The sequence below is a fragment of the Cricetulus griseus genome, chromosome 2, assembly GCF_003668045.3.
Source record: "Cricetulus griseus strain 17A/GY chromosome 2, alternate assembly CriGri-PICRH-1.0, whole genome shotgun sequence".
In the NCBI taxonomy this organism is placed as follows: Eukaryota; Metazoa; Chordata; class Mammalia; order Rodentia; family Cricetidae; genus Cricetulus; species Cricetulus griseus.
This window is the reverse complement of record NC_048595.1, coordinates 34374439-34400486: the sequence shown is the minus strand read 5'-3', so window position 1 is coordinate 34400486 and position 26048 is coordinate 34374439. Positions and strand designations below refer to the sequence as shown.

At 49.9% G+C, this 26048-nt stretch overlaps 3 protein-coding genes across 13 annotated transcripts in view; 1 reads left to right on the top strand and 2 right to left on the bottom strand.

The window, feature by feature from the left end:
* On the bottom strand, positions 1–3792 carry Artn (artemin). 2 transcript variants are annotated; one of them, XM_027399034.2, is made up of 5 exons: positions 3153–3783; positions 2789–2938; positions 1392–1519; positions 959–1097; positions 1–869 (listed from the first exon to the last, which is right to left on the bottom strand). In XM_027399034.2, the coding sequence occupies exons 3-5, from the start codon at positions 1449–1451 to the stop codon at positions 394–396; spliced, it is 675 nt and encodes a 224-aa protein (XP_027254835.1). In that variant the 5' UTR covers positions 1452–1519; positions 2789–2938; positions 3153–3783; the 3' UTR covers positions 1–393. The 2 variants fall into 2 exon arrangements, with proteins under 2 accessions (XP_027254835.1, XP_027254836.1); XM_027399035.2 differs by lacking the exon at positions 2789–2938 and having other exon boundaries at positions 3153–3792.
* A 1848-nt stretch (positions 3793–5640) lies between these two features.
* The window catches only part of St3gal3 (ST3 beta-galactoside alpha-2,3-sialyltransferase 3), a 215611-nt gene continuing 195203 nt past the window's right edge, over positions 5641–26048 (bottom strand). For 7 of the 10 annotated variants that reach the window (XM_027399026.2, XM_027399028.2, XM_027399025.2 and 4 more), the window contains 3 exons: positions 13390–13608; positions 13059–13205; positions 5641–6625 (listed from right to left, as the gene is read on the bottom strand). In XM_027399026.2, the coding sequence (XP_027254827.1) occupies positions 6536–6625; positions 13059–13205; positions 13390–13608 (456 nt within the window). In that variant the 3' untranslated portion in view covers positions 5641–6535. The remainder of the gene's footprint in view (positions 6626–13058; positions 13206–13389; positions 13609–26048) is intronic. The other 3 variants (XM_035439677.1, XM_027399030.2, XM_027399029.2) reach the window with 1 other exon arrangement.
* On the top strand, positions 17591–19456 carry LOC103160689 (60S ribosomal protein L4-like). Its single transcript, XM_035439305.1, is given in 3 exon segments — positions 17591–17607; positions 17846–18199; positions 18201–19456. Coding segments are annotated over 3 exon segments (1095 nt in total). The 3' UTR covers positions 18925–19456.

The window sequence follows — 26048 nt, the reverse complement described above, 5'->3', positions numbered from 1 at the left end:
GAAGGTAAATATAAATAATTTAGAAATAATAAATAGGGCTTCGGCTTCCACAAGTGAACACCAGGCTGCCGGCTTCAGTAACGTGACTACAATGTTATCTCCTCAAAATTCATTCCCCAGGGCCTGGGGCCATTTCTGGATTCTCCCAGAGGAGTTATCCTTAGCTGAGGTTTCTGGCGTCGTCTGTAGAGCTGGGATCCATGAGCGCCTTGGAGCTTGGTCCGTGGTGAGGTCATCTCTCCGGCTCCATGTCTGTCACTCACCGGCCTGGGGCCTGAGGTCTGCAGCCTCGATTTCGGGCTGAGGTTCCTGACTAGTGAAGCCAGGTGGAATTGTTCCAGGCAGGGCGACACATGGGTAAAGGTCCAGTGTGCGAAGGCTTGGAGAGCATCCTCAGCCCAGACAGCCGCAGGCAGTGGCAGAGAGGTGGTCCACGGTCCTCCAGGTGCTGTTCACGTCCATGAAGGAGACGGCTTCATAGCGAGTGGGCCGGCAGCAGGGCTGGCTGATCGGCCGGGACCCGGGGGGCGACCGCAGGGCCCCGGCGCCCAGTAGGCTAGCCAGGCTGAGGTCGTGCGGGGAGCGTGCTCGGCGGCACGAGCCGCTGCAGAAGCGGAAACGTACCAGCTCATCGGAGCTGTGGCCCAGGCCGAGAGCGCTCACGGGCACCAGTTGCGAGCGCAGGCGACAGCTGCGCGCATCAGTGGCCCGCGCCCGGCTGCTCCGGGTCCCTGCACGCGCTGCGCGTACCCCGCGGAGCGCAGCGGGAGGAGACTGGAGCGCGGGACCTGGCGGCGGGGGTGCAGGCTGGGGAGACTGTGGCGGTGGTGGCAGGACTCTTTCGCTGCACAAATGCGCAGTGCGTCCCCCTGGAATGAGACTTAGTCACTTTCGGGAGTGGGGGGGGGGGTCTAGGACTAGTCTCGCCCCTGCACCGCCCAGTCGCGCTCTCACCTACCAGGCAGGTGGCCGGTTGGGGGCGCCAGGACTGGCGAGGGACCATCGCGAACGGCGGGACTGCGGGACATGGGGTCCAGGGAAGCTTCTGTGACGCTGCTCAGCAGGGCAAGAGCAACTAGGGTTGGCCACAAGGCTGGCTGCACAGAGAAAAGAGGAGACTCAGGGAGGAACACAGACCACTCTAATTGGGTTCCTAGCTGGGTGGCTAGTGTAGGGAAGGGCTTCGGTTTAATGGACATTTGCTGCTTCTGGGAGCCCAGAGGAGGAAACACCTGAGGCCACTCACCATCCAGAGAAATCCTGTTCCTTTCCTCCTATGACTGGCTCCTCCCTCTTGATATTTCCCCTTTCATGTCTGACCCCTGCCCAGGCTGTGTTCTAATCTTTTTCCACAATTAAACTCAGCTGGGAAATGCAAGGGAATGACTCACCTGCCACCTAGGCCGGAGGCAGTGGGGCAATGCAGTAGGGTCTCCAAGTCCCAGTTCCATCTCTGTCAACACTAGGAGCTCCCATCAGCCTTCGTGGGCCTGTTTCCTCACCCACTTTTTTGAGGCAGCTGCAAATTGAAAAAGGGGTTAATTATCTTTTTGGATATTCGTCCTTCTACTTCAGTTCCTCAAAGCTACCCTGGGGCTTAGATAACTGGAGTCAGCCCAGCATCAGTAGCTGCATGGAGAACGTACTCTGCCTGCGACAGGTGCTTTGCATTATTTCCTCCTTCACAACTACACGAGGTCCTTGGTGCACTTTTCCAGATTGGCAAACGACGCTCGGCTAAGCTCAGATTGTCTAAGGTCACGGGGGTAAACTCACACAGCTGTGGTCCTGTCTTCTAGGACCCTCTTGCTTTGTACTTCAGGGCTGAAGGTACCAGGGTGGCTGGAGAAAGTAGTAACTGGACACCCTTAGCGATTACTCAATATTTGCTCCAACCCCCCCAGGGGAGGAAGCAGAGCTCTGGAGAATTACAGTGCCAGGTGGTCACTCTGAGTTGTCTGGTGACTGGGAGGGAGCCTAAGCCTCCTGCAATCTCTGCTCTGGACCCAGAGTCACCTGAGTTCTCCGTTAGGCCCACAGATGTCCCCCAAGAGCCCGCCTATTATCCGGGGAGTGAAGGGACTTCTGGAAAACACAATGTCTGGACCATGGTTTCCTGTGGCCACCAGGGGGCAGAGTTTGCCAAGCCTGCTGACTTGGGGGGGGGGCTTTTCCACATCCTCTGCACGTTCAGTTCTGAGCCATTCCCAGGAGGACCAGCCAGTCCTCTACACCAGCCTGGTCTCAGAGAGCTGAACCACTCTAAGAGCTGGCCATCTGGGCCATCAGCCTTCTGTGGAACTGGCACCCTAGCCTTGCTCCTACGAGTTTCCCCGTGAACCATCCTTCCTGACCCCAGCCGACTTTACTGAACACCACATCTTTGTGAGCCACCCCTCTGGCTCCCCCAGAACCTTTAAGAGTTCTCATTAGCTAGACTCCTTTTGGGTCCCAGATGTTATCCTCCATCCTTCTGCTAGCACACAGAATACATGGGGATGTCGACGACGACGACGACACATTCCTCCCAGGTCTTTATCCAGGAAGTGGTGCTCTAAGGCTAGTTGTGTACCTGTTGGCTTACCAGATTCAGATCCCCAGAGACCAGGCTAGTGACTGTTCTCCCAGATGGAGGGAAAGTCAGACAAGGCAGCCTTAGGGGTATCTGCACTAGGGGGAGCCCAGGAGCAAGTCCCTCGAGGGCAGTTCAAACCAGTCTCCTTCCTTGCCATCTGAGATATTTGGTCCTTCAGCCCTTGCCACCCCTATCCACCAGCCCTATACTCACCCAGGGGGTCTTGCACCGAGTCCTTCTAGGCACCTTTCCTGGGACGAGTGCTGGGCTTTCCCCCGAAGCTCACATGGATCATGCCCAGAGTTGTGCACCTGGCAGCGCCTCTTTTAGCCAAAAGTGGGGCTTTGGCAGCCGGTCTGTGCCCTGTGGCGGCAGCGGGAGCCTCATATTACAGCCAGCCAAGAGGGCTAACAAGGTCCAACAGCCTAGCGACAAGAGGGACTGAGGGACCGGGAGGGGCAGTGCGCTGAGGGCCCAGAGAGAGAGGCTGAGAGAAAAGGGGGAGAGAGAAGACCTTTCTGGCCCTTCTTTTGCCCTAGGAGCGTCCGTCAGGGGATGGGCAAGAAGGCTGGCTTACCTCGAGTGCAGAGCTCCGAGCCCCAGTCGCAGCGAGGGCTGGGACCCGAGGGACTTGTTGCTGGCAGAGCCCGCGGGCCGCATCTGGGGGCCGAGCCCAACTCCATCCCTCAGCAGCCTCCTGCCCGCCGCCGTCCGGTGTCAAATTCCAGCCCCGGCGTCACCAGATCCCGGGGTGGGGCCCAGAGCGCCCCCGCCCCGCCCCACCTTTCAGGGCTCACCTGGCTGCTCCACCCTTCAGATCCGGTCCCCACTGGCTCGGCTAGGTCCCCTTAGGTGGGGGCTAGACATTGGGAGAAGACCCCAGGAGGCAGAGTAGAGATCGCGGGCAGCAGCGAGGCGCTCAAACTGGGAATTCGAAGTTGGTAGACACGCAAAGTAGGGAAGTGGGAGGCCTGGCCGAGGGCGGGAGAGAGCGAGGGAAGGCGGCGAAGGAGGGGCAGCCTGGAGGAGAGTTCCAGCTTGGGTTGTGCAGACACAGGGGTGCTGGCTGGCTACCCCGCAGCGTCGACTGGTGACTCCGGGACCCCCACAAAGCTCAGCTGCCTCGGAGCGGCAGGGCTCTGCGTTGGGCTCCCACCGTCCAAGGACAGTCTGTTTCATTGCTCAGTTTCAGGGTCTCGGAGCTCAAAGGAACTCATGTCCCCTGTCTTAATGAAGGCAATGATTGTGTGTGTGTGTGGGGGGGGGCAGGGGTGAAGAATCCGAGAGCCAGAGTATTGAACTGGGTTTTGAGGTGCGATAAGGCAATTTGACGGGTGTCTGTGGGATGGTTGATGACTATGATTGGAAACGTCTTACTAACTAGTCTGAAGCACATCGCAAAGATACTAGGGACCACTGATCTGGTCTGAAGTGGTCGGACACATTTTCATTGAATGACTACACTGGGGAGAGTGTGGTTTTGAGACAAGTAAGACACAAGAGGGGTGCAGGCTGCTGGGGACGAAAAGTTGAATCCTGAGCAGGGTTGTGTGTGGGGAGCTAGGGGCTTCAGGGACCCAATCTCTAACACCCCCTTTTGCCTGCCTGATTGGACAAAGTGAGGTGGTAAAATTGGCAAAGGAACAAGGATAGATTCTAGGAGCTGTCACTCCCTGGGGGAGGTTCAGGTGTGTGTGTGGGGACGGCATGAATTCAGTGTTGAGTATGTTGAACCAGAAGGGTCTGTGGACTCTCCTGCTGGAAATGCCCTGGAAGCCGCTGAATTTGTAGCCAGGAGCAAAGAGAAGGTAGTTGGGCTAGTGATGGCAATTTGGTATTTGCTGACCAATACACTCACAACTAGATGATGTGAGTGAGGAAGAGTACCCAGGGAATGTCTGTGGACTAGATGTACCCTGGCTATGTTACCCACCCTTGTCGACCTTTAAGAACTACCCACTTCAGGGCCCCATCCCCGTTCTGATTCAGAATCCTGGGGTGGGCAGATGCAAATTTACGTGTTTCCTTTATCTGTGATTGTGGTACACAGCCAGGGTTAACCACAGGTTTGGAGAGAGCAGTTTTGGGCAGGGCTTGAGACTGAAGTCTGACTGCACAGACAGTGCTTCTGCTGCCTTTGAGGGCCGTCCCCAGACTCTACAGGACTGCATGGGATGGGAGGAAGAGCGCTGTACAGCTTGCTTTTTCTCATGGCTGATGAATGAAGTGGTCTTTTCAGCCAGGGCTACTACTGACAGTGTAGGCTACATATGGGAGGGTTGTAGTTCTTGGGATGGCCAGGTCTCTCTGTAGTTAGGAGACTTACCAGTGGGAGGACCAAGGCATGTCTAGGCCCTAGATGGTTGAGATAGGAGAGGTAAGGGAACAGCTGTCCCACTTACTGCCATAGTGGCCAGTTTCTGGAAGGAAGTTACCTCCATGATTGCATGTCAGGATATACATTTGAGCTTTCTCAGACCTGCCTGGGGTTGCTTCAAGAGGGGTCCAGATTCAAGATTCCAGAGCTTTAAGGGGGTGAAATTGGGGCATGGATGCTCTTTCTAAAGTTTCCAGAGGTGCCTAAGGCAGGGCTGGGGGCTTTCCTGTTTTCCCATTGAGAAGGGGGTGAGCACTAATGGGGGATGGGCCATATCCACTTCCAAGCGGAGCCATGGGTGACAGGAATGGAGCTTGCTCTGTGGGTTTCTCTGTGCTCGGTGGGCTTCTCTTCTGCTGGTCCTTATTTATTGTGTATGTTTGTGTGTTTGAGTGTGTGTATACCACAGGAGCCTTGGAGGTCAGAAGAGGGCGTTAGATTCCCTGGAACTGGAGTTACAGGTGACCATGAGTGCTGGGATGTGGGTGCTGGGAACTGTACCTGAGTCCTCCGTAAGAGCTGTAAGCATTCTTTACTGCTGAGCTGGAGACCTCAAAGGTCCTACCCATGAATGGGAAGTGAAAGGGACCCAGGAGTCTATGAGCTGGAGAGAAGACCCTTGAGTTCAGTTCTGTTAAAGCCCTGTGTTTCTGTTTCTTCCAGAAAAGTTAGAGAAAACAACAAGAGGCCAGGTTCAGGGGAGAGCTTTATTGCTTCCATGAGGGCTGCCTGGGACAGCTGCTGCAGCCTGGGTAAGGTCCTTGAGCCTCACTTCCCTCTGGTCCTGGGTAGGACCCATGGAGCCGGCAGTCTCATCAAGAAACCCAGACCACCTGACAGTTTGTCAGGAAGGAGCACTGCTCCCATGGATCAGGGACAGCTATGGAGAGGAGCCATTCCCCTCAGGCTGGGCCCTGCCTCCTGAATTCTCTCTGCTCCTGTCCAAGAGCTGTCCTGTTGGCTTTAAAGGGATGGCTCTGGGTTTCCCCTGTGGGACACTGGGGGCTGGTGGAGAGGGAGTACTCCATCTCCCCCCAAAGGAAGGCCAAAGTGTATCATGAGCTGGAGATGGCAGACTAGATGAAATGCTATCCACCTCCCTGTGTCCCTGAAGCATGGTCTGGCACTTCCATCCTTCAGGGATCTCACTGGTACCACTGCCTGGTGGGCCCTCTAGTGGGCCTCTTTCTGCACAGCATGTGGACCAAATGTGACATCTTATTTAAAAATAAATTATCCCTCCCCTCCCCACACCCAAATTCACGAAATGATAATACACCAAACACTGATTGGAAAAATGATTCTGGCAGCACTCTTGCTCCCAAATGTCCCACCTCCTGCATGCTGGGCCTGCTGGTCACAGCCAGTGGCCTCCTAGCCCTCTGGCTTCACGGACCCAGGCTTTGAGGCAGAGTGCTGGTCTTTGATGTTGGCCTGGAACAGGCACAGCTTCGGTTGCCTTGCCAAGGCCTCACTGGCCCTCGGGCCCCTTGGCACTGTCCTTCTCTGGGTCGGAAGACTCCTGTGTGGGTGGCAGCTGCTTGTTCCTGGTGTGAGCCTCTATGGCCCAGTGTTGGGCCCATTCAGATGCCACTGCTTAGGTCAGTGATGACGCGAGCTTTCACCAGCTTCCGTAGAAACTCCTTTTCTCGCTGGATGTTGTGCGTCCAGGACTAGAAGGAGAGAGATGGAGACATTATGAAGTGGGCAGTCCAGAGGAGTGCTGGGACATGGCTTTGCTTAAACCCGGGCCGTGCCCTCTTTTAGTCAGTACCCTCTGAAACTCTGTGACTGAGAATATACAGACACACATTTGTCCTATGTCTCCCGACAAGACCACAGTAACCTGGTAATGAATGCTACAACTGGCACCCCATCATCACCCCAGAGGAACTCTGCCCCTGGCTTCTTCCAAGTCTTGAGTAGTCTTGGCTTTCCAGTTCCCTCAGTGCTCAGGATCTCATTCCCTCAGACTGTAGCCCACAGCTCCTTGGCAGAAAGCAGGTTCTAGACACCCTGAGGGCAAGGAGGTGAGTCACTGGACTGCACATAAGGGGCATGGGCTGCTTCTCTGATGTAATCCATTCTCCAGGCCTTAGGCAGCTAATGAAAACCTTCCTCCCTAGCACAGGAACCAGGGAGCCTAAGGAGTCACCTCATCTTTCTTTTAAAAATGTTATCTTTGTCTAAACCAAACATTAAAATTCTATCTATTTATGACCGTGGTGGTGGCACACACCTTTAAGAACTTGGGAGGCAGAGGCAGCTACCCTGGTCTACAGAACAAGCTCCAGGACAGCCAGGGCTATACAGAGAAACCCTGTCAAGAAACCCTGTTTTTAATGTATTATTACTCTGTGTGTGCATGTATATATGATGTGTGTGTCTTCGAGTGTGGGCCTGGGCATACCAAAGTGTGTAAGTGGAGGTCAAATGATGACTTTTGGCAGTGGGCTTCCTTCTACTGTGGGTTTCAGGGGTTGAACTCAGGTCATCAGGCTTGTACGGTTACCCACTGAGCCATCTCACCTGCCCTGGGTTTTTGAGACTGAGTCTCACTTAGTAGCTTGTGCTGGCCTGAAACTTAGTATGTAGCCTAGGCTGGTCTCAAACTAATGATCTTTGTATCCCAGCTTCCCCTGTGCTGGATTACAGGTTGAACCACTATACCCATCTGCTGTATTGTTTGAAGCAGTGTCTCACAATGTAACTCATGCTGGCCTTGAACCCTTATCTTTAGGCCTCCACCTCCCAAGACCATTCTAGCAACCAATGGCTAACAGCACTTCCCCACCATACTTGATTTCTCCCTGTCTTAACAAATAAAACAAACAAAAAGTACTATAGACTTAAACTGCATCCTTAGAAGATACCACCTTCCAGGGCTCAGAGAAGATGATAGCACCTTCCAGGGCTTATGGGATTGGATTCCTTCCGATCCTCAGAAATCTCCCCAGGAAGCTTCGATGACTAAGCCTCTCAAAGTAGGAAAAGGCTTGACTGAAAGAATGAAGGGATGAGTATCATTAGCCTCATGGCTTCTACCCAGCTGGCCTCTGCTGTGTGTCGGCACTGGGCCACTCCAAGTCTGTACTCACAGCCATTGTTAACCGGTATGAAGAACTAGAGGCAGTCTAGCCTTTATTTGATCCCTACAACACTCCAACCTTCCAAATCTCTGTAATCTAAAACTCAGAGTCATCAACCAGAGTCCCTGTATCCCTCTGCTCTTGAGCTTCCTTGAAGCCTCTGGTGTGAACCACAACCCTGGCTGCCCTGAAGCCTCTCCATCCCCAAGTGGTGATGGTTTCCTCCCTCACAATCCATAGCACAGTGCCGGAGGTGGACCAGTCTCCCCCAGTCTTCATCCTGTTTCCACCATTTACCCCCTCAAACTCCTAGAAAAACACAGTCCTAGGCTTTTGTCACTCCACTCTACTGTTCCCCTGTAAGTTGCTCTCCTTGTCTCAGACCCCTGGCCGACTCATGTCCATGCTTTGAAGATTCAATCATCTTTCCAGAAGTTTCTATGGACAGGGATGGTTAGACACAGAGCAGGAACTCCATGACATTTGCTCAATGAAATTAGATTGATTTTCTTCCTGTCCTCCCCCCCACCATGTGTGTGTGTATGTGTGTGTGTTTTTTCAAGACAGGGTTTCTCTGTGTAACAGCCCTGCTGTCCTGGCACTCACTCTGGAGACCAGGCTGGCCTCTAACTCACAGAGATCCTCCTGCCTCTACCTTTGGAGTACTAAGATTAAGGGCATGCGCCACCACCACCTGCCCACTTTCCCTCACCCCCAGCTGAGGACCCAACCCAGTGCCACTGAGCTAAATCCCCAATCCACTTTATTTTATTTTTTAAAGATTTATTTATTATGTATACAGTGTTCTGTCTGCAGGCCAGAAGAGGGCACCAGATCTCATTATAGATGGTTGTGAGCCACCATGTGGTTGCTGGGAATTGAACCTCTATTCTGTAAGCTAGCCCCAATTGTTTTCCTTTATAAGAGTCGCTATGGTCTCTTCACAGAAATAGAAACCCTAAGACAGCGCATTAGTGTTTTGCCTGAATATATGTCTGTGTGAGGCCATCAGATCCCCTGGAACTGGAGTTATAGACAGTTGTGAGCTAGGTGCTAGAAACAGAACCCAGGTCATCTGGAAGAACAGTTAAAGTGTTCTTAACCTCTAAGTCCTCTTTCCAGCTCCCAGAATTAAAGGTTTTGTTTTTATCATTACTTAATACAAATAATGCAATTACAAATATAAAGATTTGTAGAGCACACAGGTTTGTTGTTGTTGTTGTTTTCCAAGACAGGGTTTCTCTGTGTAACCCTGGCTGTCCTGGAACGAGCTCTGTAGACCAGGCTGGTCTTGAACTCACAGAGATGCACCTGCCTCTGCCTCCTGAGTTCTGGGATTAAAGGTGTGCACCACCACAGCCTGGAGAGCCCACAGGTTTTATGAATACAAAACAGAAATTCCAAACAAATTTACTTTGAATTATCTTAAGAATTTCTTCCTTGACTTAGAAACTGAAACCCCTGAAACAAAGCATGGACCTCTCCCTGACTGTCTATCCTGATCTTACCACCTTTCACATTTGATGGGATGTTAAGTCTGAAGTTTTGAACGAGCTGGTGACATGAAATCTGCTACAAATCAAAGGGAAACATCAAATATAAGGGCTGGTTTCATAGAAGGAACTCCATCAAAAAGGTTTTCATCCTTGTGGGACCTCTCAACTAAGGAGGCTTGACACTAGACCCAGGACAGGAAAATTACTAGAGAATAAAAAGCATTTGTTTGTAAGCTATAGGGGAAAAAAGTGTTGCTCTCTTTCATTACTCTCCCTCATTTCTGGCAAAAAGATGGAGATGATCCCCCTTCTGCCTCAAGGACAGAGAAGCAGGGAACCCTTGGGGTGCATCTTTTGCAGTTTGCAAACAATAACATGAAGACCAAAGAGATGAGGCAGAGTGCCCTTGTAGGGGAATAAGGATTGCTAGAAGATGTTGAACTATCTTTCCATGATTGCTTAGAATTTGCAGGACTTTTACCTTGGGAAAGAATCAAACTGCACAGAAGAGTGAGTCTTGAGCTTTTTCAAGCTTTACCCCAAGAAAATGAGGGAGGCTCTAGAGACAGTGAAGAGTGGATATTAGCACGAACTCTAAAAGCCGAAGAGCAAGTATTTCAGCTATGAGGACAACACTGTCCTCGGAAGATTCCAGACAAGGTGGTGGTGGAGGGGAATCTCTTTCCCATTTAGGCTACAGTTAGACTTGCAGACTCCGTCTGATGTAACTGTGTGTCTATGCCTGATGGCTGACATTCTGACTTCTTGGGATTTGAACTCAGGTCCTCATGCTTGTGCAGCAGGGGCTCTTATCCTCTGAGCCATTTTCCCAGACAAAAATTAACAAAGCAAAGCAAAACAACATCAACAAACAGGCTCAGAAGAATGGCAGGATGAGGGAGATCCAAGCAGACACAGATATTCAGAAAACTTTATCCCACACCTTCCTGCCTGGGGCAGAAGTAACCAATGGAGGTGTCAGTTTCTGGAGCACCCACTAGGAGTCACTGAGGGTTAACACGTCAGTAGAGAACTGGCTATTCCACAATATGAGGAAATTATTAACTTTTTGAGGTGTGATATCAAAATAGTTCTTATCTTTTAGAGTTGCTGAATTTATGGTCATAATGCTGTATCTAAAAGTGGTTTCCCAGTGGTCACTGGGGTGGGGAGCATGACAGGAAACAGAGGAAAGTCTTAGCCATGTACTGATAACTGGAACCTGGGAGCTCTGTACTCTCCACCAGCTTATGCTTATGAAAATGCTGGACCATTTGCTCTCCTAATGAAAAAGTAGGCATGGGGCTAGAGAAATGGCTCAGTGGTTAAGAAACACATAACTGTTCCTGCAGAGGACATGAGTTCAATTCCTACCAATGGTTGTTAGCGGCTTCCAACCACCTGTAACTTCAGCTCTAGGAGATCTGATACCCTCTTCTGGCCTTGTTGGAAACTTGCATTCATGTGTGCATACTCACATACATACATATATATACACACACACATAATTAAAACTAAATGTTGAACAAAAAAAAAAGAAAGAAAGAAAGAAAAAGAAAAGGCACAAAAGTTTGTCCTGGATGTAGCTCCTAGAACAGGCCTGCTCCACTCTGGTGCTCTTTCTAATCCCTCCTTCCACAGCAGGTAAGTTGGGAGCCTCCTGTGGGCTGAGGCAGGACGTGATCAGATTTGCCCATCTACTGCAGCCCACATTTTCAGCAGGGTCTTCTCTGATCTTTTTCTTTTAAATAAGATTTTTGTTTTTAATATTTATGGTTTTTTGTTTGTTTGTTTGTTTGTTTGTTTGTTTTAGGCTGGGCATGATGGTATATGCCTTTAATCCGAGCACTCATGAAGCAGAGGCAGGCAGATCTCTATGAGTTCAAAGCCAGTCTGGTCACTTGAGCAGACTGAATTCCAGGACAAGCGGGACTACACAGAGAAACTGTATCTCAACAAACAAAATTTTTAAATTTGTGTGTGTGTATGTGTGTGTGTGTATCCCACACCAGTATGCATGTATCTGCTATGTGTGTGTGTGTGCTAGGAACAAAGCTGTATGTATTCAACTGCTGATCCATTTCTCTCCAGCCCTATAGCCCCTTCTTCATTTCTTCTACTGAGACAGGGTCTCACTGTAGCCCTGGCTGGCCTAGAACTCACAGAGACCTGCCTGCCCCTGTCTCCATTATACAGAGATTAAAGGCGTGTGTCACCTGTCACCATGTCCAGCCTAAAGCTGATTATTAAGAGCTAGACCAAAGCTGAGGAATGAGAAGAAAAGAGAGAGGGTGATTGAAGTAAGAAACAATAGAAATGATGGGACCCTAAGCAGAAAGAAGCAGTCAATAGAAAAAAGGTTTCTGGGCGATGAGGAAAATTGACCCTCAGATGGAGAATAAAAAACACTTGTGGTACAAGCCTGATGGCCTGAGTTTGATCCCCAGAACCCATGGGGATCAAAAAGGTGTCCTCTGACTTCCACACATGCACCATGGTACAATGCCCCCTCCCAACAATAATAAAAGAAAAAATGTGGTGTTTGCCCATGAGATTTAGCTTTCTGAGACAGGTCGCTGGTAACGTTGAGGGAAGTGAAGTCAGGTGACAAGGTGAAGGGCTGAATGGGAGTGAAGAGGGCAAAGGGGGCTCCAGAAGGGGGTCCCCCAAGTCCCCTGTATGCCTTCAGATTTATCACTGGAGGAGGAAGGGTGGCCAGGAGCTTTCAAGTGTAAGGCTTTCAAGTGTGACAAGGGCTTGGGAGTTGCAGGTAAAAAGGCTTCTGAGCAGAAATGGGGGCTGGTGGCCACCAGAGTCCGGGGTTCACAGGAGTGTGGACCTGCATGAGTGAGAAACTTTCCCAGTCACTCCTGTCTTTGCGCTTGTTAGGCTTCAGGCACGGCTCAGTGAGAGGCTGTGGCAGAAGCTGATGATGAGAAGCGTCCATTCTGCCCCCCGATCCTTGTTGTGGGGTACAGTGGCCTGGAAATCTAGAAGCTCCCTGTACAGAGATGGGTTGCCTGGGGCACACTGGGTGAGTTCTGTGGTTGGTGCAGGCAAGAGTGGAGGGGATATGGGACTCTTTTTGGGAGCAAGAGGCATTGTTTACTTGTGGGTTTTGTGAAGGACAAGGGATCTTCCCAGGGAAAGCAGGGTCTGTGGAAGAAGATGGTATGAGCTGGTGACAAGAGGAGGGTATGATGGCCAGGTGTATCAAGGAGGGGAGGGGAAAGGAACAGGGGCCGGGCAGGAGAGCTTGTGGAGGGAGTGGTCGGGAGGAAAGCTGAAGAGAGGGGCTCTGGGCGCAGAGGATGGCTAGTTAAGAGGATGCACAGATGGCCAGCGGCCTGCATGCAAGCTGGACAACAGTGGCTGCTTAGCTGAAGGTAGTCCTTCTAGGAGCACTGGCTAATAACAGCTGCCTGTTCCCCTTACCATTCATTAGTACAGATGCCGGAGTCCATCCTTGGTGCTGGAAGCCCCCCACCCACCCAATGACTGCCCCCTTGCCCGGCCCTCACCTCTTTGATGGCTGCCATGCGCACAGTTTCATAGTAGTGTAGGGGTGCATTGGGTGTGTTCATGTCATAGCCAAAGCCTGCGACTGCCACTTCATCACAGCCATGTAATGCCATGGTCACTGCCACACTGCCAAGGGTTGGGATGTTCTGGAAGAGAGGAGAGGACGTATGTAGAGTTCTGGGGGCGGCGGGGGGGGGGAGTGGGGCTGAGACCTCCAGAGCTAATTGGCCCATTTCCAAGGATGGGCCTTCCTCCCCACAGAGCCTCCTTCCCCATCCATTTCTGAGACTCCCCTGCCTGGTCCTCCTCCTCTTTGCCCAGGAGTCTCACCCCCCTGCCCATGAGGCCATTGTTGAAGGGCAGTCCAATGAGAGTGAAGGCGGCCTCCTGGATGAAGTATGGATTGAGGATGCGAATCTCTGGGGGCTCCTTGGGCACTCGAGTGGCCACAGACTTCCAGAAGCCATCGGATGCACTCTGTAGACACAGCATAAGAAGACATGAGCTGGGCGCCTGATGATGTGTCCCGCTGAATGGAAAGGACCCACGCTGTATACAGAGAAATGAGCAATGAAGAGAGGGGACATGAGTGGAAGGGCAACTTGAGGTCTGTGGCATAACCCTGCTGACACAGGAAGGCTTTGGCATGTCAGGACTCACGGAATGGGTGCCAGGCATAGGTATGTGTTGGGGTCAAAGTGCGTAACGGAGGGCACAAAGCAAGTTTTGAGGCAAAGGACAAAGTGTGGGACACTGTTAGGAGTGCTGCTCTGTCGTGAGTGCAGGGCAGGTTGTCCGTGGGTCACAAGGAAGACCAGCAGGCCCGGCTGTCCCGCCTCCCCGCTAGAGGCTGGGGCCCACCAGAAGCTTGCCCTCATTTGCCTATCTGCTCTGCTGAGCTTGACTGCTTTCCCTTCTTCTGTCTTTCCTGGCTTTCAGTCAACTGTGCTAAAGTGGACCTGGAAAATAAAGACATTTCATGAGCTGTCACAGAACAGCAGAATGACACTCCGATCTCAGTCCTGCCCCTGACCAGAACTGCATGGTCAGCTCTGTCGTGCGGAGAACAGTTCATTCTCTCTTATGGAGCTTGGTCCCGGATGTGGAAACATACCCCAGCATTCAACTCGGGGCCTTTCCTCTTTAGCCTTTCCCTTCTTTCTGTCCGACCTCACAAAGACTTCTGATATCTTAACCTTTCCTGGTCCAGACCCCCACGTCAGTCATTCTTTCATGAGCTCCCCTATACCGGAGGAAGTAGTGAGCCAAGCAGCATCAGAACCATTACTATGGCCTCCAAAGTAGCAAGTTTGTTACTTGCCTAGGAGACATGGAAAAAAAAATCAACTAAAAGAGAAAAGAACTAAGCACACCAAGGGGAAGCCATCACTGGGCACAAGAAAAGAGGCTCAGGGGGCCCGAGAGATGGCTCTATGGGTAAAGGTGCTTGCTTCCTAGTCAGACGATTTGAGGTTGATCCCTAGGGCCCACATGGTGGAAGGAGAGAACCAAGTTGTCCTTTGACCTCTACACATGTGCCCATACATGTATACGTGTGTCACACACACACACACAAAATAAACAAATATATGTTAAAAAAAATCCGAGAGAGAGCCGGGCATTGGTGGTGCACACCTTTAAACCCAGCACTTGGGAGGCAGAGGCAGGCGGATCTCTGTGAGTTCGAGGCCAGCCTGGTCTCCAGAGCGAGTGCCAGGATAGGCTCCAAAGCTACACAGAGAAACCCTGTCCCGAAAAAAAAAAAAAAAAAATCTGAGAGATCCCCACTTGCAAATCCCTTTACCTGTGGAGTCATCTCACTGGCCTGCTAGTAAATGTTCTGTTACTGAGCCACAACCCCAGCCCAACTTCACAAACATCCTTACACATGCTCTTCAGAACACACACAGAGTATTCACAAACACAGAGTTTAAAATAAACGAATCTTAAAGAAAAAAACCAGGCAAATTTAAGAGAGAAGCATGTGGAGAAAAGTTTGTCACAAACAATAAAGAGGTTGTTTTAAAAAGCTCATGAGAAGTAGCCAGGCATGGCGATAATATTCTTTGTAATCCCAGCACCTGTGATACTGAGGCAGAAGGATGGCCTAGGCTTCAAGGGAGGCTACCCTATAGCAAGAGCCTGTCTCAACCATACCCCTGGCTCCAACAAACAAAAACCAAAGGATGTTAGAGAAGGTTAAGTGGCAACCCAGGGCCATCCTCATGCTAATCAGGCGTGCGACTGATTACTCCCACCCCCAGGCTGCCAGTCTGTTTATTACAGCGGTACTTAGAATGGAAATACCAGAAAAATCCCAAACATTTATAAAAGCAATTCAGCCAAATGATATCGGGATACAGGGCCCAGAAAAAGAAATGTTAGACATGAGAATTATGTTTTCTGAGAATTCTGTCACACTGGTATCATTTCTTTTCTTTTTCTTTTAAAGATTTTATTTATTTATAATGTATACAACATTCTGCTTCCATGTATATCTGCACACCAGAAGAGGGCACCAGATCTCATTACGGATGGTTGTGAGCCACCACGTGGTTGCTGGGAATTGAACTCAGGACCTCTGGAAGAGCAGTCAGTGCTCTTAACCTCTGAGCCATCTCTCCAGCCCCCACAGGGTATCATTTCTTTGACACCTATAGTGTCCACATCTTTTCCTCCTCCTCATCCCTGTCCTCTGCTGTCCACTTATCTTTCAAACCAGAAACCTGGGAGTATACTTCTGATGCTCCTCCATCCCCCACCCGTCCTGTTCTGGCTACCTACTTCTTACATCTCATCCCATAGATCCATGCCTCTCTCCAAAGCCTCTGCTGTCACCTCAGGTCCCTGTCTTATTTCTGTCCACCAGGACTACCATAACAACTGGCCCATTCTATGCCTGTTAAACACTCCAGAGCCCCGCAGAATGAATAGAACGCATGTGGCACATGCAAATGACTGCTGAATCCCAGTTGTTTATGTAACACATGGAACTGAGTACCCAGAAGGGCTGCCTCTGCCTCCCAAGCCATATTACCCTGCCAGGATGATCTTTCCAAATACAAACCGGCTTACATCATGTCCGGCTGCCTCAGTTCACACCCAAGCCCTCTGAACCACTGCTAGTAACTCCTCCAAGCTATGCTATCCCTAATACCCCACTCCCCATGATGCATCCTGCCTAGACCTGCCTCTTGCTCATCTTTCCTGATCTCCTGCACCCCAAGGAGGAAGTGCCTTTACCACCTTTGGGAGGTGATAAAACACAGAGTTGAGAGCCTTGGTCCTGGGATTCAGCTTCAGCTCTGCTTAAGGGGCACTCTGAGCAAGGAACAGATTCCTTATGGACAAACCAGGGATTTGTTTACGATGTGGGTCACTGTGAGAATTACACAGGGCTGGGCTCCTCTCTGACTCATTTCTGTAGCCCAGGACCCAGCCCAGCTGGGACAGGGAATGGCTACTGAAGGAGATATGACATTTTTCTGAAGCCCCTCCATTGGCCTCAGGAGCAGAACAGCCCCAAATGGCCAGCACTTCCTCAGCCCTGTCTCTGTTTCAACCATGTTCCATTTGTCTTTCACCCCAGGCCACCTTTGTTTCTCTGGCAGCTATTCTCTGTCCTTTCATAGATCAGAGCAACTTCTAGGTCTCAACCTATTAGATTAACCAACTAGGCACCAGTTCTTGGTGGCTTCTGTGTCCCTCCCCAGGCCCGTGGCTGTGTGTGTAAAGGTCGGGGTAGCAGGGTAATAAAGTGCCAGCATGGAAGAGAACAGGCTGAACCACTGGAGAGTTAGGAAGCAGCCCCTTCTGGATGGGCCAGGCTGTGATGGATGTCCAGGAGTGACAGATGTGCTGGTCACAGGCCTCAGACCTCTCTTCTCTAGAGCCTAGCAGGCCCCAACAACTCACTCCTAGTGCCAGTTCTCATATACATCAAGAGGAGAAAGAAAACAGGTTCCCCACCCCCAGGAGCAGCAGGGGTGTGGGGAATGGGCACGGGGGGGGGGGGGAGAGGCTCTACCACTTATTTCTCCTTTCATCTACTTCACAGACACAAATGGAACATGTTCAAACTCACACAACCCTTGAGGCTGTGCCCAGAATGAAACCTAGTGTCTTGGTCCCAACACAGGTGTCTTTCTGCCAGGCCATTACAGCTTACCACTCCTGTCTGCATCTGGAGTCTGCAGCACAGGGGAAAGACATCTCCCTTGCCTTCCAAGAGCTCCGAGGAGAGTCAGGGGTCACTCAGTGCCCCATGACCCATTTTACACAGGGAACATGCTGGGGCATATATACGGCTGGCACAGCGGAGCACATTTAGCCTGGATTCCAATGTGGAATCCAGAATCTACCTGATGTGGGATGTCTTTCTGGATGCTGTGAATATGTGTTGCTTTTATTGGTTGATGGATAAAGCTGTTTTGGCCCATGGCCAGACACAATATAGCTAGGCCAGAAACCCAAAGATGCAGAGAAGGAAGGTGGAGTCAGGGAGATGCCATGTAGCCGCCAAAGGAACAACATGCCAGAGAATTACTGGTAAGCCTCGTGGCAACATACAGATTAATAGAAATGGGTTACTTTATAAGGGAGAGCTAGCCAGTAATATGTTTGAGCCATTGGCCTAACAATTCTATTTAATATTAAGCCTCAGAGTGTCATTTCATAAGTGGCTGTGGTAACTGACGGGCTTGACAGAAAGAATCCAACTACATCTACCTATGTCCTGAGGCATTGTCATCGAAACCATCATTTGCATCCTTAGCATGCTTTAAAGGTCCAGGATCGCTTTTCCTGTGGGATCCGTCGGGTTGAGAGAAGCGTGGCCCTCTCCTCTCCCCGACCGTCCCCTCATATCGGTGTACTCTGAAAAGGGGGAATTATCTGGCAAAAATGTCACTTTGCCAACTGTGTTCAAAGCTCCTATTTGACCGGATATTGTGAACTTTGTTCACACAAACTTGAGAAAAAACAACAGACAGCCGTATGCCGTGAGTGAATTGGCAGGTCATCAGACCAGTGCTGAGTCCTGGGGTTCTGGCAGAGCTGTGGCTCGAATTCCAAGAGTCCGAGGTGGAGGAACCCACGGTTCTGGCCAGGGTGCCTTTGGAAATATGTGCCGGGGAGGCCGCATTTGCACCAACCAAAACCTGGCGTCGTTGGCACCGCAGAGTGAACACAACCCAAAAGCGATATGCCATCTGTTCTGTCCTGGCTGCCTCAGCCTTGCCAGCTTTGGTGATGTCTAAAGGTCATCGGATTGAGGAAGTCCCTGAACTCCCTTTGGTAGTTGAAGATAAGGTTGAAGGTTACAAGAAGACCAAGGAGGCTGTTCAGCTGCTTAAGAAGCTTAAAGCTTGGAATGACATCAAAAAGGTCTATGCCTCTCAGAGAATGAGAGCGGGCAAAGGAAAAATGAGAAACCGAAGCCGTATCCAGCACAGGGGACCCTGCGTCATCTATAATGAGGATAATGGTATCATCAAGGCCTTCAGGAACATCCCTGGTATTACTCTGCTCAATGTAAGCAAACTGAACATTGTGAAACTTGCTCCTGGTGGACATGTGGGACGTTTCTGCATTTGGACTGAGAGTGCCTTCCGAAAGTTACATGAGTTGTATGGCACTTGGCAAAAGAGTAACTATAACCTTCTCATGCACAAGATGATGAACACAGACCTTAGCAGAATCTTGAAAAGCCCAGAGATCCAAAGAGTCCTCCGAGCACCACGCAAGAAGATTCATCGTAGAGTCTTGAAGAAGAACCCACTGAAGAACCTGAGAATCATGTTGAAGCTCAACCCTTACGCAAAGACTATGCGTAGGAATACCATTCTTCGCCAGGCTCAAGTCTGACAGACCTGTCCTGAACTGTGCTTGCTGCTTAGTGACAAGGATCTGTACTCCTAATAGGAGGCCCTTCCTCCAGCAGGTAGCTGTGGCCAATGGTAGGCTGTTAAGGGAATGTCTTGCTGTGGATACCACCAATCTGGATTGGTCAAGCTTGTGATTAGAGCTATCTTCCACCACCCTCACTCTTGGCTGTTTCTTGCCTTCTCATACTTTCTGGCTATATTCTCCAAGGATACTTCCCCACAGGCCTTCCACATGGGATTGACTGTCTTATGTTTGTTTTCAAGGACTTTGATCTAAGGCTTTCACTTGGAACTTCCATAGACAGTTGAATGGGACTTTCAATAAATGAGATGATTCAAATCATCCTCATGAGGATAATGCTCCAGAAAAGGTTCTCAGGAACCTTTAGCTTCAGACTTATGTACCTCCCAGTAAATATTGCTTGCTGTACAGGAAGCATCAAGGGCATACAGGGCGATCCTGTGAAGCCTCAAGAAGGCCCCTGCTATTGAACAAACACTCAGATTGTTAAGGTTTTGGAGTAGATTCACAATTTCTCGACAGACAATTACTCCTCCCTTTGAAAACACCTTCTGTAATACAGGGGCCTGGATAAATTAAAAAAAAAAAAAAAAAAAAAAAGGTCCAGGATCTAACCACGATGTGAAACTAGAGGGAATTAGCTTACTGCAAATCCCTCTAAGAATCTGAAAAGAAGTGCCAGTGGGGAAGGGCGGGCCAGCCTCACTCCTCTCAGCTAATCTTCTGAGAGGAGAAATGACTAACTTGACAACTCGTGTGTTCCATTTCCCGTAAGGAGTGAGTAGCCTCTTACACCTATAATACACACATGCATACATGCTGATGTGCACACATATGTGGGGAACACTTTTTTTTTGTTTGTTTGTTTTGTTTTTTTCGAGACAGGGTTTCTCTGTGGCTTTGGAGGCTCTCCTGGAACTAGCTCTTGTAGACCAGGCTGGTCTTGAACTCACAGAGATCTGCCTGCCTCTGCCTCCCGAATGCTGGGATTAAAGGCATGCACCATCACCGCCCAGCTTGTGAGGAACACTTTTTGCCCCAGCCCCATATGTGTGCAAGCTCTGATGTTTGTACTACCTTGGGGTAGTCAGAAGTGGCTAGGGTAGTGTTGGGCCCCTAGGGAAGAGTGCCATGCCTGGGTCCCAAGTCCCAGGAGCCCCACATTAGAGGACCAGGCAGTGGATTTCTTCCACATCTTCTCGTCAGTCACTGTCCTGTTGCAAAGCTTCCTCGAAAATTCAGGGAAAAGTAGAATTTAAGAACAAGGTGTGAAGCCGGGAGGTGGGTGCACACCTTTAGTCCCAGCACTCGGGAGGCAGAGGCAAGTGGATCTTTGTGAGTTCAAGGCCAGCCTGGTCTACAGAGTGAGTCCCAGGACAGCCAGTGCTACAAAGAGAGAGCCTGTTTTGAAAAACAAAAAGCCAAAAAAAGAAGTGTGATGTGAGCTTTTGTCTTCCCAGCTATGAAAATATTACATATTGGGGCTAGAGAGATGGCTCAGGGGCTAAGATCACCAGCTGCTCTTCCAGAGGACCCAGGTTCAGTTCCCAGCACTCACGTGGCAGATCACAACTGTCTATAACTCCAGTCTCAGAGATCTAACACCCTCTTCTGGCCATTTTGGGTAGCAGGCATAGATGTGGTCCACAGAGCAGGCAAAACACCCAACACATATACATAAATAAGTTAAATTAAAAAATAAATCAGGTACCAACCAAATCTCAGCCTATCTCCTAACATCAAGCAGGCAAGCAAGCAACCACCCAACCCACCGCTCCTCTTCTCAGATGTGTACATGGGACAGGCTTTCCAGCATGGAAAACTGATGCTCACATCCCAATTCCACATCTCTGTGACCTGGGAGCACATCACGTCATCTGTTTAAGCCCCAGGTTCCTCTTGCATAAAACTGATGACAAGACTGACTTCCCAGAAAGCTGAAGGGATTAAAAGAGATGCTGTGTTTGATAGTATCTGGCAGTGTCTGGTATACAGCGAGAACTCAATAAATCTTTCCTATTATGACTGAGTGTTGCAGAAGCCAAGAGATTGAAACAGAGGGCGTGGCTGGAGGTGTCAGGCACCACAGAAAGGCCAGCATGCATGCCCACCTGCACAGGTCCACACCTGCACCCGTTCAGACACGGGAGTGTGGAGCTAGCTTTTCCCGCTGGTTCCTGCAGGCAGGCAGGGTGGGTGCTGGAGGCCTGCCTGATGCCGGGTGCATTGTCAAGCCCACCGTTGGCATGAAGGCTGCTTCCGTCTCACTTCTCCCACCCACAGGACACAACCCAGAGGCCAGTCAGTGCCATGGCACCTCTCCTTGAGGACAGCTGTGGGCTGCATTCCTTGTCACTCCCTCCTCCAGGAATGTCCCTGCCTTGGTCAAGTCTGGGCTGGATCCTGTGTGTGGAGCTGCCAGGCTCCTGCTGATGCAACCTATTCTGCTCAGAATAGCCAGAACCAAGTGGAAGAAGATCTGGGAAGAAAATAAGGAAGTGTTCCCCTGCTAGGGTCCTGTGGAGGATTTCTTCAAAGGAGTCTGACTTTCCACAGCCACTGACAGGGCAGATGTGCCCACAGCTACTAACTCAGGCTAGGTCACCAGTTCTCCTGGAGTCTTTGTAGCAGCCACCATCTCACAGTGCTTCAGTTCCCTGCATGGGTCTGGTCTTGACCCTCTCACGTTTAAAATCCTCAGTGGCTCCCACTGCTCTCTGGGATGGCTGGCGTCAACAGCTAAGACTGCTGGTCTGAGATTCAACCCCAACTCCCAGCCGCTCACTCTATGCCCTGAGGTACTTCACTACCCTTCCTAAGTCTCATTATCTTCAACTACAGGAAAAGAATTTCAGTTCCAGCTTTATAGTGGTTTGTTGTTTTGACAGTTAGAAGCCACACATACACAATGTTTGGCTCACAGCCAGCTCCTGTTCGCTTCTGTTATTGTAAGTCTTTAGCCCAGAGACTAGAGAGAAGGTCGGTGGTTAAGAACACTTCCTACGTTGCCAGAGGGGGACAGCTCAGTGGTAAAGCACTTGTTTGATCACACTCCAGCACTGCAGCAATAAGTGAGAAAATAAGTTACAAATCAGTCTATCAAGCTGTTAAATAAAACACAGTCTACCTTTACTTTAGAAAGTGCCATGGAGCCAGGCAGTGGTGGAGCACCCCTTTAATCCCAGCACCTGGGAGGCAGAGGCAGGTGGCCTCTGTGAGTTGGAGGTCTCTCTGGTCTACAAATTGAGTTCCAGGACAGCCAGAGTGGTTACAATACAAAAACAAACAAAAGGAGAAAGTGCCATGGATGGCAGAGTTGGAATCTGGAATTCAGACTTGAGACCTATACCGACCATGATACTGTAGGGAAAACTGGCTAAAGCCCTCCTCCTGCCCAGGCCTCTCCCACATGGTAAAACCTGCTCCTATTTGCGGTCTCCTTACTCTCTCTATATACACTCTGCTTGCAGCCCCTGCAAACAGCCTTCCAGGGTTGGAGGGTAGGCTCAGAGCAACAGACAACTCTCAAGGATGGAAGTGGCCTTGGTCCTGTTAGGGTGGAAGATATGGAGGTCTCCAAGACATGATACTGGGTTCAAAAGGGTAGATGAGCCTGAGGTGGCCACTTTGCTTTTGATCTACATTTTCTTCACTCCATTTCATTGGATGTGGTCAGAACATGGTGAAGATATACACTTCTTTACCTACTAACTCTAAGGGCACCAATTTTCTGACATCATACCAGTTGAATGGAATGTTTTTTGTTGTTGTTGTTTTGAGTCACCGTGTCTTTGTGTAGCCCTGGCTGTTCTGGAACTCACTCTGTAGACCAGGCTGGCCTCAATTCACAGAGACCCACCTGCCTCTATCTCCCAAGTGCTGGGACTAAAGGTGTGTGCTACTTCTACCTGACTGAATGGAATGGCTTTTAATTCGCTAAGTATCACACACCTTGCTAATGTCATTCTCTGTGCCTAAAACTTCTCTCATCTGGCAGCCTCTATATGAGGCTGGAGACTAAAAAGCAGCAGTTAAGACCTGGAACTTCTATTAAGTATCCCAAGGGCAGAGAGATGAGGCAACTGGACCCTTTGACCAGGGTAGCATCTGTTGTCAGGCCTGGTTGCTTGCCCTGACTTAGCTATTCTTGGCCCTGAGGGTGGGCATTCTCCTCAGTGGGTTCAATTTTACTTCCCAGGAGGCAATTGGTCTTGCAGATGAATACAAGGTGTCAAGGGCTGCCATGTTCACTGTCCCACTGAGTCTCTACAGCTGTGTGGCAGGTGGCTGCAGCAGAGGAAGAGGACAGCTCAGTTCCTAACACTGAATCTAGCTCTATGTCCGCCAGCCTTCCTCACATGCAAAGAATAGGAAAGTGGCCATGATGGCAGGTCCAGTTGTCCATATCCACTGTAGGCTGGCTAAGTAGCTGCTATGTGCCCCATTCAGCATTGGCAGCCATAATTTGCATAACTAATCCCTTGGGTCATATTTGGGTTTGGCTACTATAAATACCACATTGATAAAAATCTTGTGTACAGGTTTTCCCTTCCTCTTGGCACTAAGTACCACTTCCTTTCCCAAACCCATGCCCTCACTGGTATAACACAAGAGCACCTGCTCCCCACTCTGGCCAGTGTGCTGTGTTATAATTTCAACGTATTTTTTGAAAATGGGACAGGTGGCAAATGGCCCCCTGCTGCCTGCACGTGCATGTCTCCAACTGCTAAGGAAGGCCACATGAATCTCTCTGTTGCAGTTTCCTCCTCACTTCTGTCCCCTCTCTTAGCTGCTGGGCTCTGATGGTTTCCCTGACAGCCCTCAGAATAATAAACCTTTGTCTATCACATTTTCTAAACATACTTTCAAAATGTTTGATATAATAATTTTATTTGGTTTAAATTGATATTGCCAAGTTTCTTCTAGCACTTCTGTGCCTTAAAAGTTTGTCCCTTCCTGCCAAGCACGGTGGTTCAAACTTGTAATCCAAGCACTTGGGAGGTAGATGCAGGGAGACAGCTCTAGTTAGGGGATTTGACTCAGTTCCAAAACATAAGGAAAGAAAAAAAAAAAAAAAAAAAAGAGGAGGAGGTGGTGGTGTGTGGGAAGGCTGGGAACGGTGGCACATACCCTTCATCCCAGCACCAGGAAGGCAGAGGCAGGTGAATGCCTCAGAGTCAGGACAACATAGAGCCAGTCTCCAAAAAAAGTATATGCCTGTGGGGTGGGGCAGAAAGATGGCTCAGCAGGTAAAGATGCTTGCTGCCAAGTCTGACAACCTGAGTTTGATCTATTGAACCCACACAATGCAAAGAGAGAACGCATTATTGGAAATTGTCTCCTGAAGGCCACATGAGAACTGTTGGATAAATAAATTAAAAATAATTTTACAGCTTTAATAGTTTGGTATCCTATTTTCTTTGATATTTCTAGCTAGATGTGGTATTTCACACTCACAATCTCAGAATCTGGGAGGCTGAACTGGGCAGACTGTTGCAAGTTCAAGCCCATCCTGAGCTACACAGTCTGGGCCAGCCTGGGCAGCACAGTGACAGCAGTTATATATATCCTTTAGTTGTTCATTCGTTTGTTTGCTTTTCGCTTTTTAGTGTGCTTGGGGTTTATTTCAATGTGAAGAGAGGGTCAAAAAAGCTATTTGAAAGCTATATTTGGGAAAAGCCAAGAACAAAGAGAAGAGTGAGCACAGGGTAGGGTGGCCGTGGGACACCGACAACTCAGGCAGGCAGCCAGGGACTGCTTAGTTTTCATATCCTTTATCAAGGAATCTTCTTGGAACTAGGGAAGAAAATCAAACACAGCAAAGAGGATTCCCAGGGGAAGCAAGAGATCAAGAGGATACAAGAGTCCAGAACCCAGAAGAATCATCTCCTGAGGCAGGGAAAGCAAGAGAGGAGAGATCCAGATGGAGTGCCCCATGTTCTGGCTAAAATCCTGCCTCCTCAGAAATACCAGCCTCAGTTTCCACATTTATTCCTTTTAGTATGTTAGCTGTGCTCCAATATTGCTCAAGGGCATGGGTTTGCAAAAAAATAGACAAGACTGTTCCTGCTTCCAGGAGCTGGAGAGGAGGAATTCTAACAGCCCTGGATGGTACAGACTGAATGCAGTAGTGTGAACCAGGATACGCATTTTGGTGCTGCCAGGACAGGATGTATGTGTTAGGTATGAGAAAGTGGCAAGGACAAGGGAGGCTCTGGGGATGTCAGGGTTTGAATATGATCCTGCGGGCCAGTGGCTCTTACGCTTGAGTTTACATCCTGGGGACTCTTTTAAACAGACCACTGTCCACCTCCAAGTTTCTCATTCAGAAGTTCTAAGGTGGAACCTCCCCTGAACGGCAAGATTCCAGGTGATACTGACGTTGGTAGGAGACCTCACACACAAACGTTGGTAGCTGTTAAGCAAGAGAACAAGCCAGTCACTGGGTTGCTTCAGCATGGCTCTGAGGGCACACGTGGTTAACACACTGGTGGAAACAACCAGAAGCAACCTGGGAAGCTGCTGGAATTGCCAGAGCAGGCCATTTGTAGAAGGACTGGCTGCTTATGGATCTGGGCAATGAATGACTAAACACACAGGGCAAAGAGAGTGGAAAGAATCAGGGCTTCTCAGGGTTTTGGTCACTGGCTTGTGAAAACCAGGGACTGTCCTTACTTACTGCCTGGCTACAATACTTGCCCTGAGGATGCCAGCTGGTGAGCTGTTCCTTTACAGTGAGGCAGGGGTGGAGTCTCTGCATTTAGAACCAGAAAGTCAGTCCAACAGAGTGGTGGATCTGGATGCCAGGCTGGAGCGGCTAAGAAGCCAAAGGGGCTGGCTCTTCCAGCTGCCTGATACAGAAGGCAAGAGGATGAGTAAAACAATGGAAGGGCTTAAATTGTTTTACTATATTTATATATTAATGTACTATGTGAGCACAGAACTCATAACTAGAACCCAGCCATGAGAAGATGGTAAAGTAACACCATGGACTACAACCTCACCACAGCTTGTGTTGGGGGATCAGGGGACACCTTGTGGGAGGTGGTGTTTTCTCCTCATACCATGTGGTTTCAGGGATC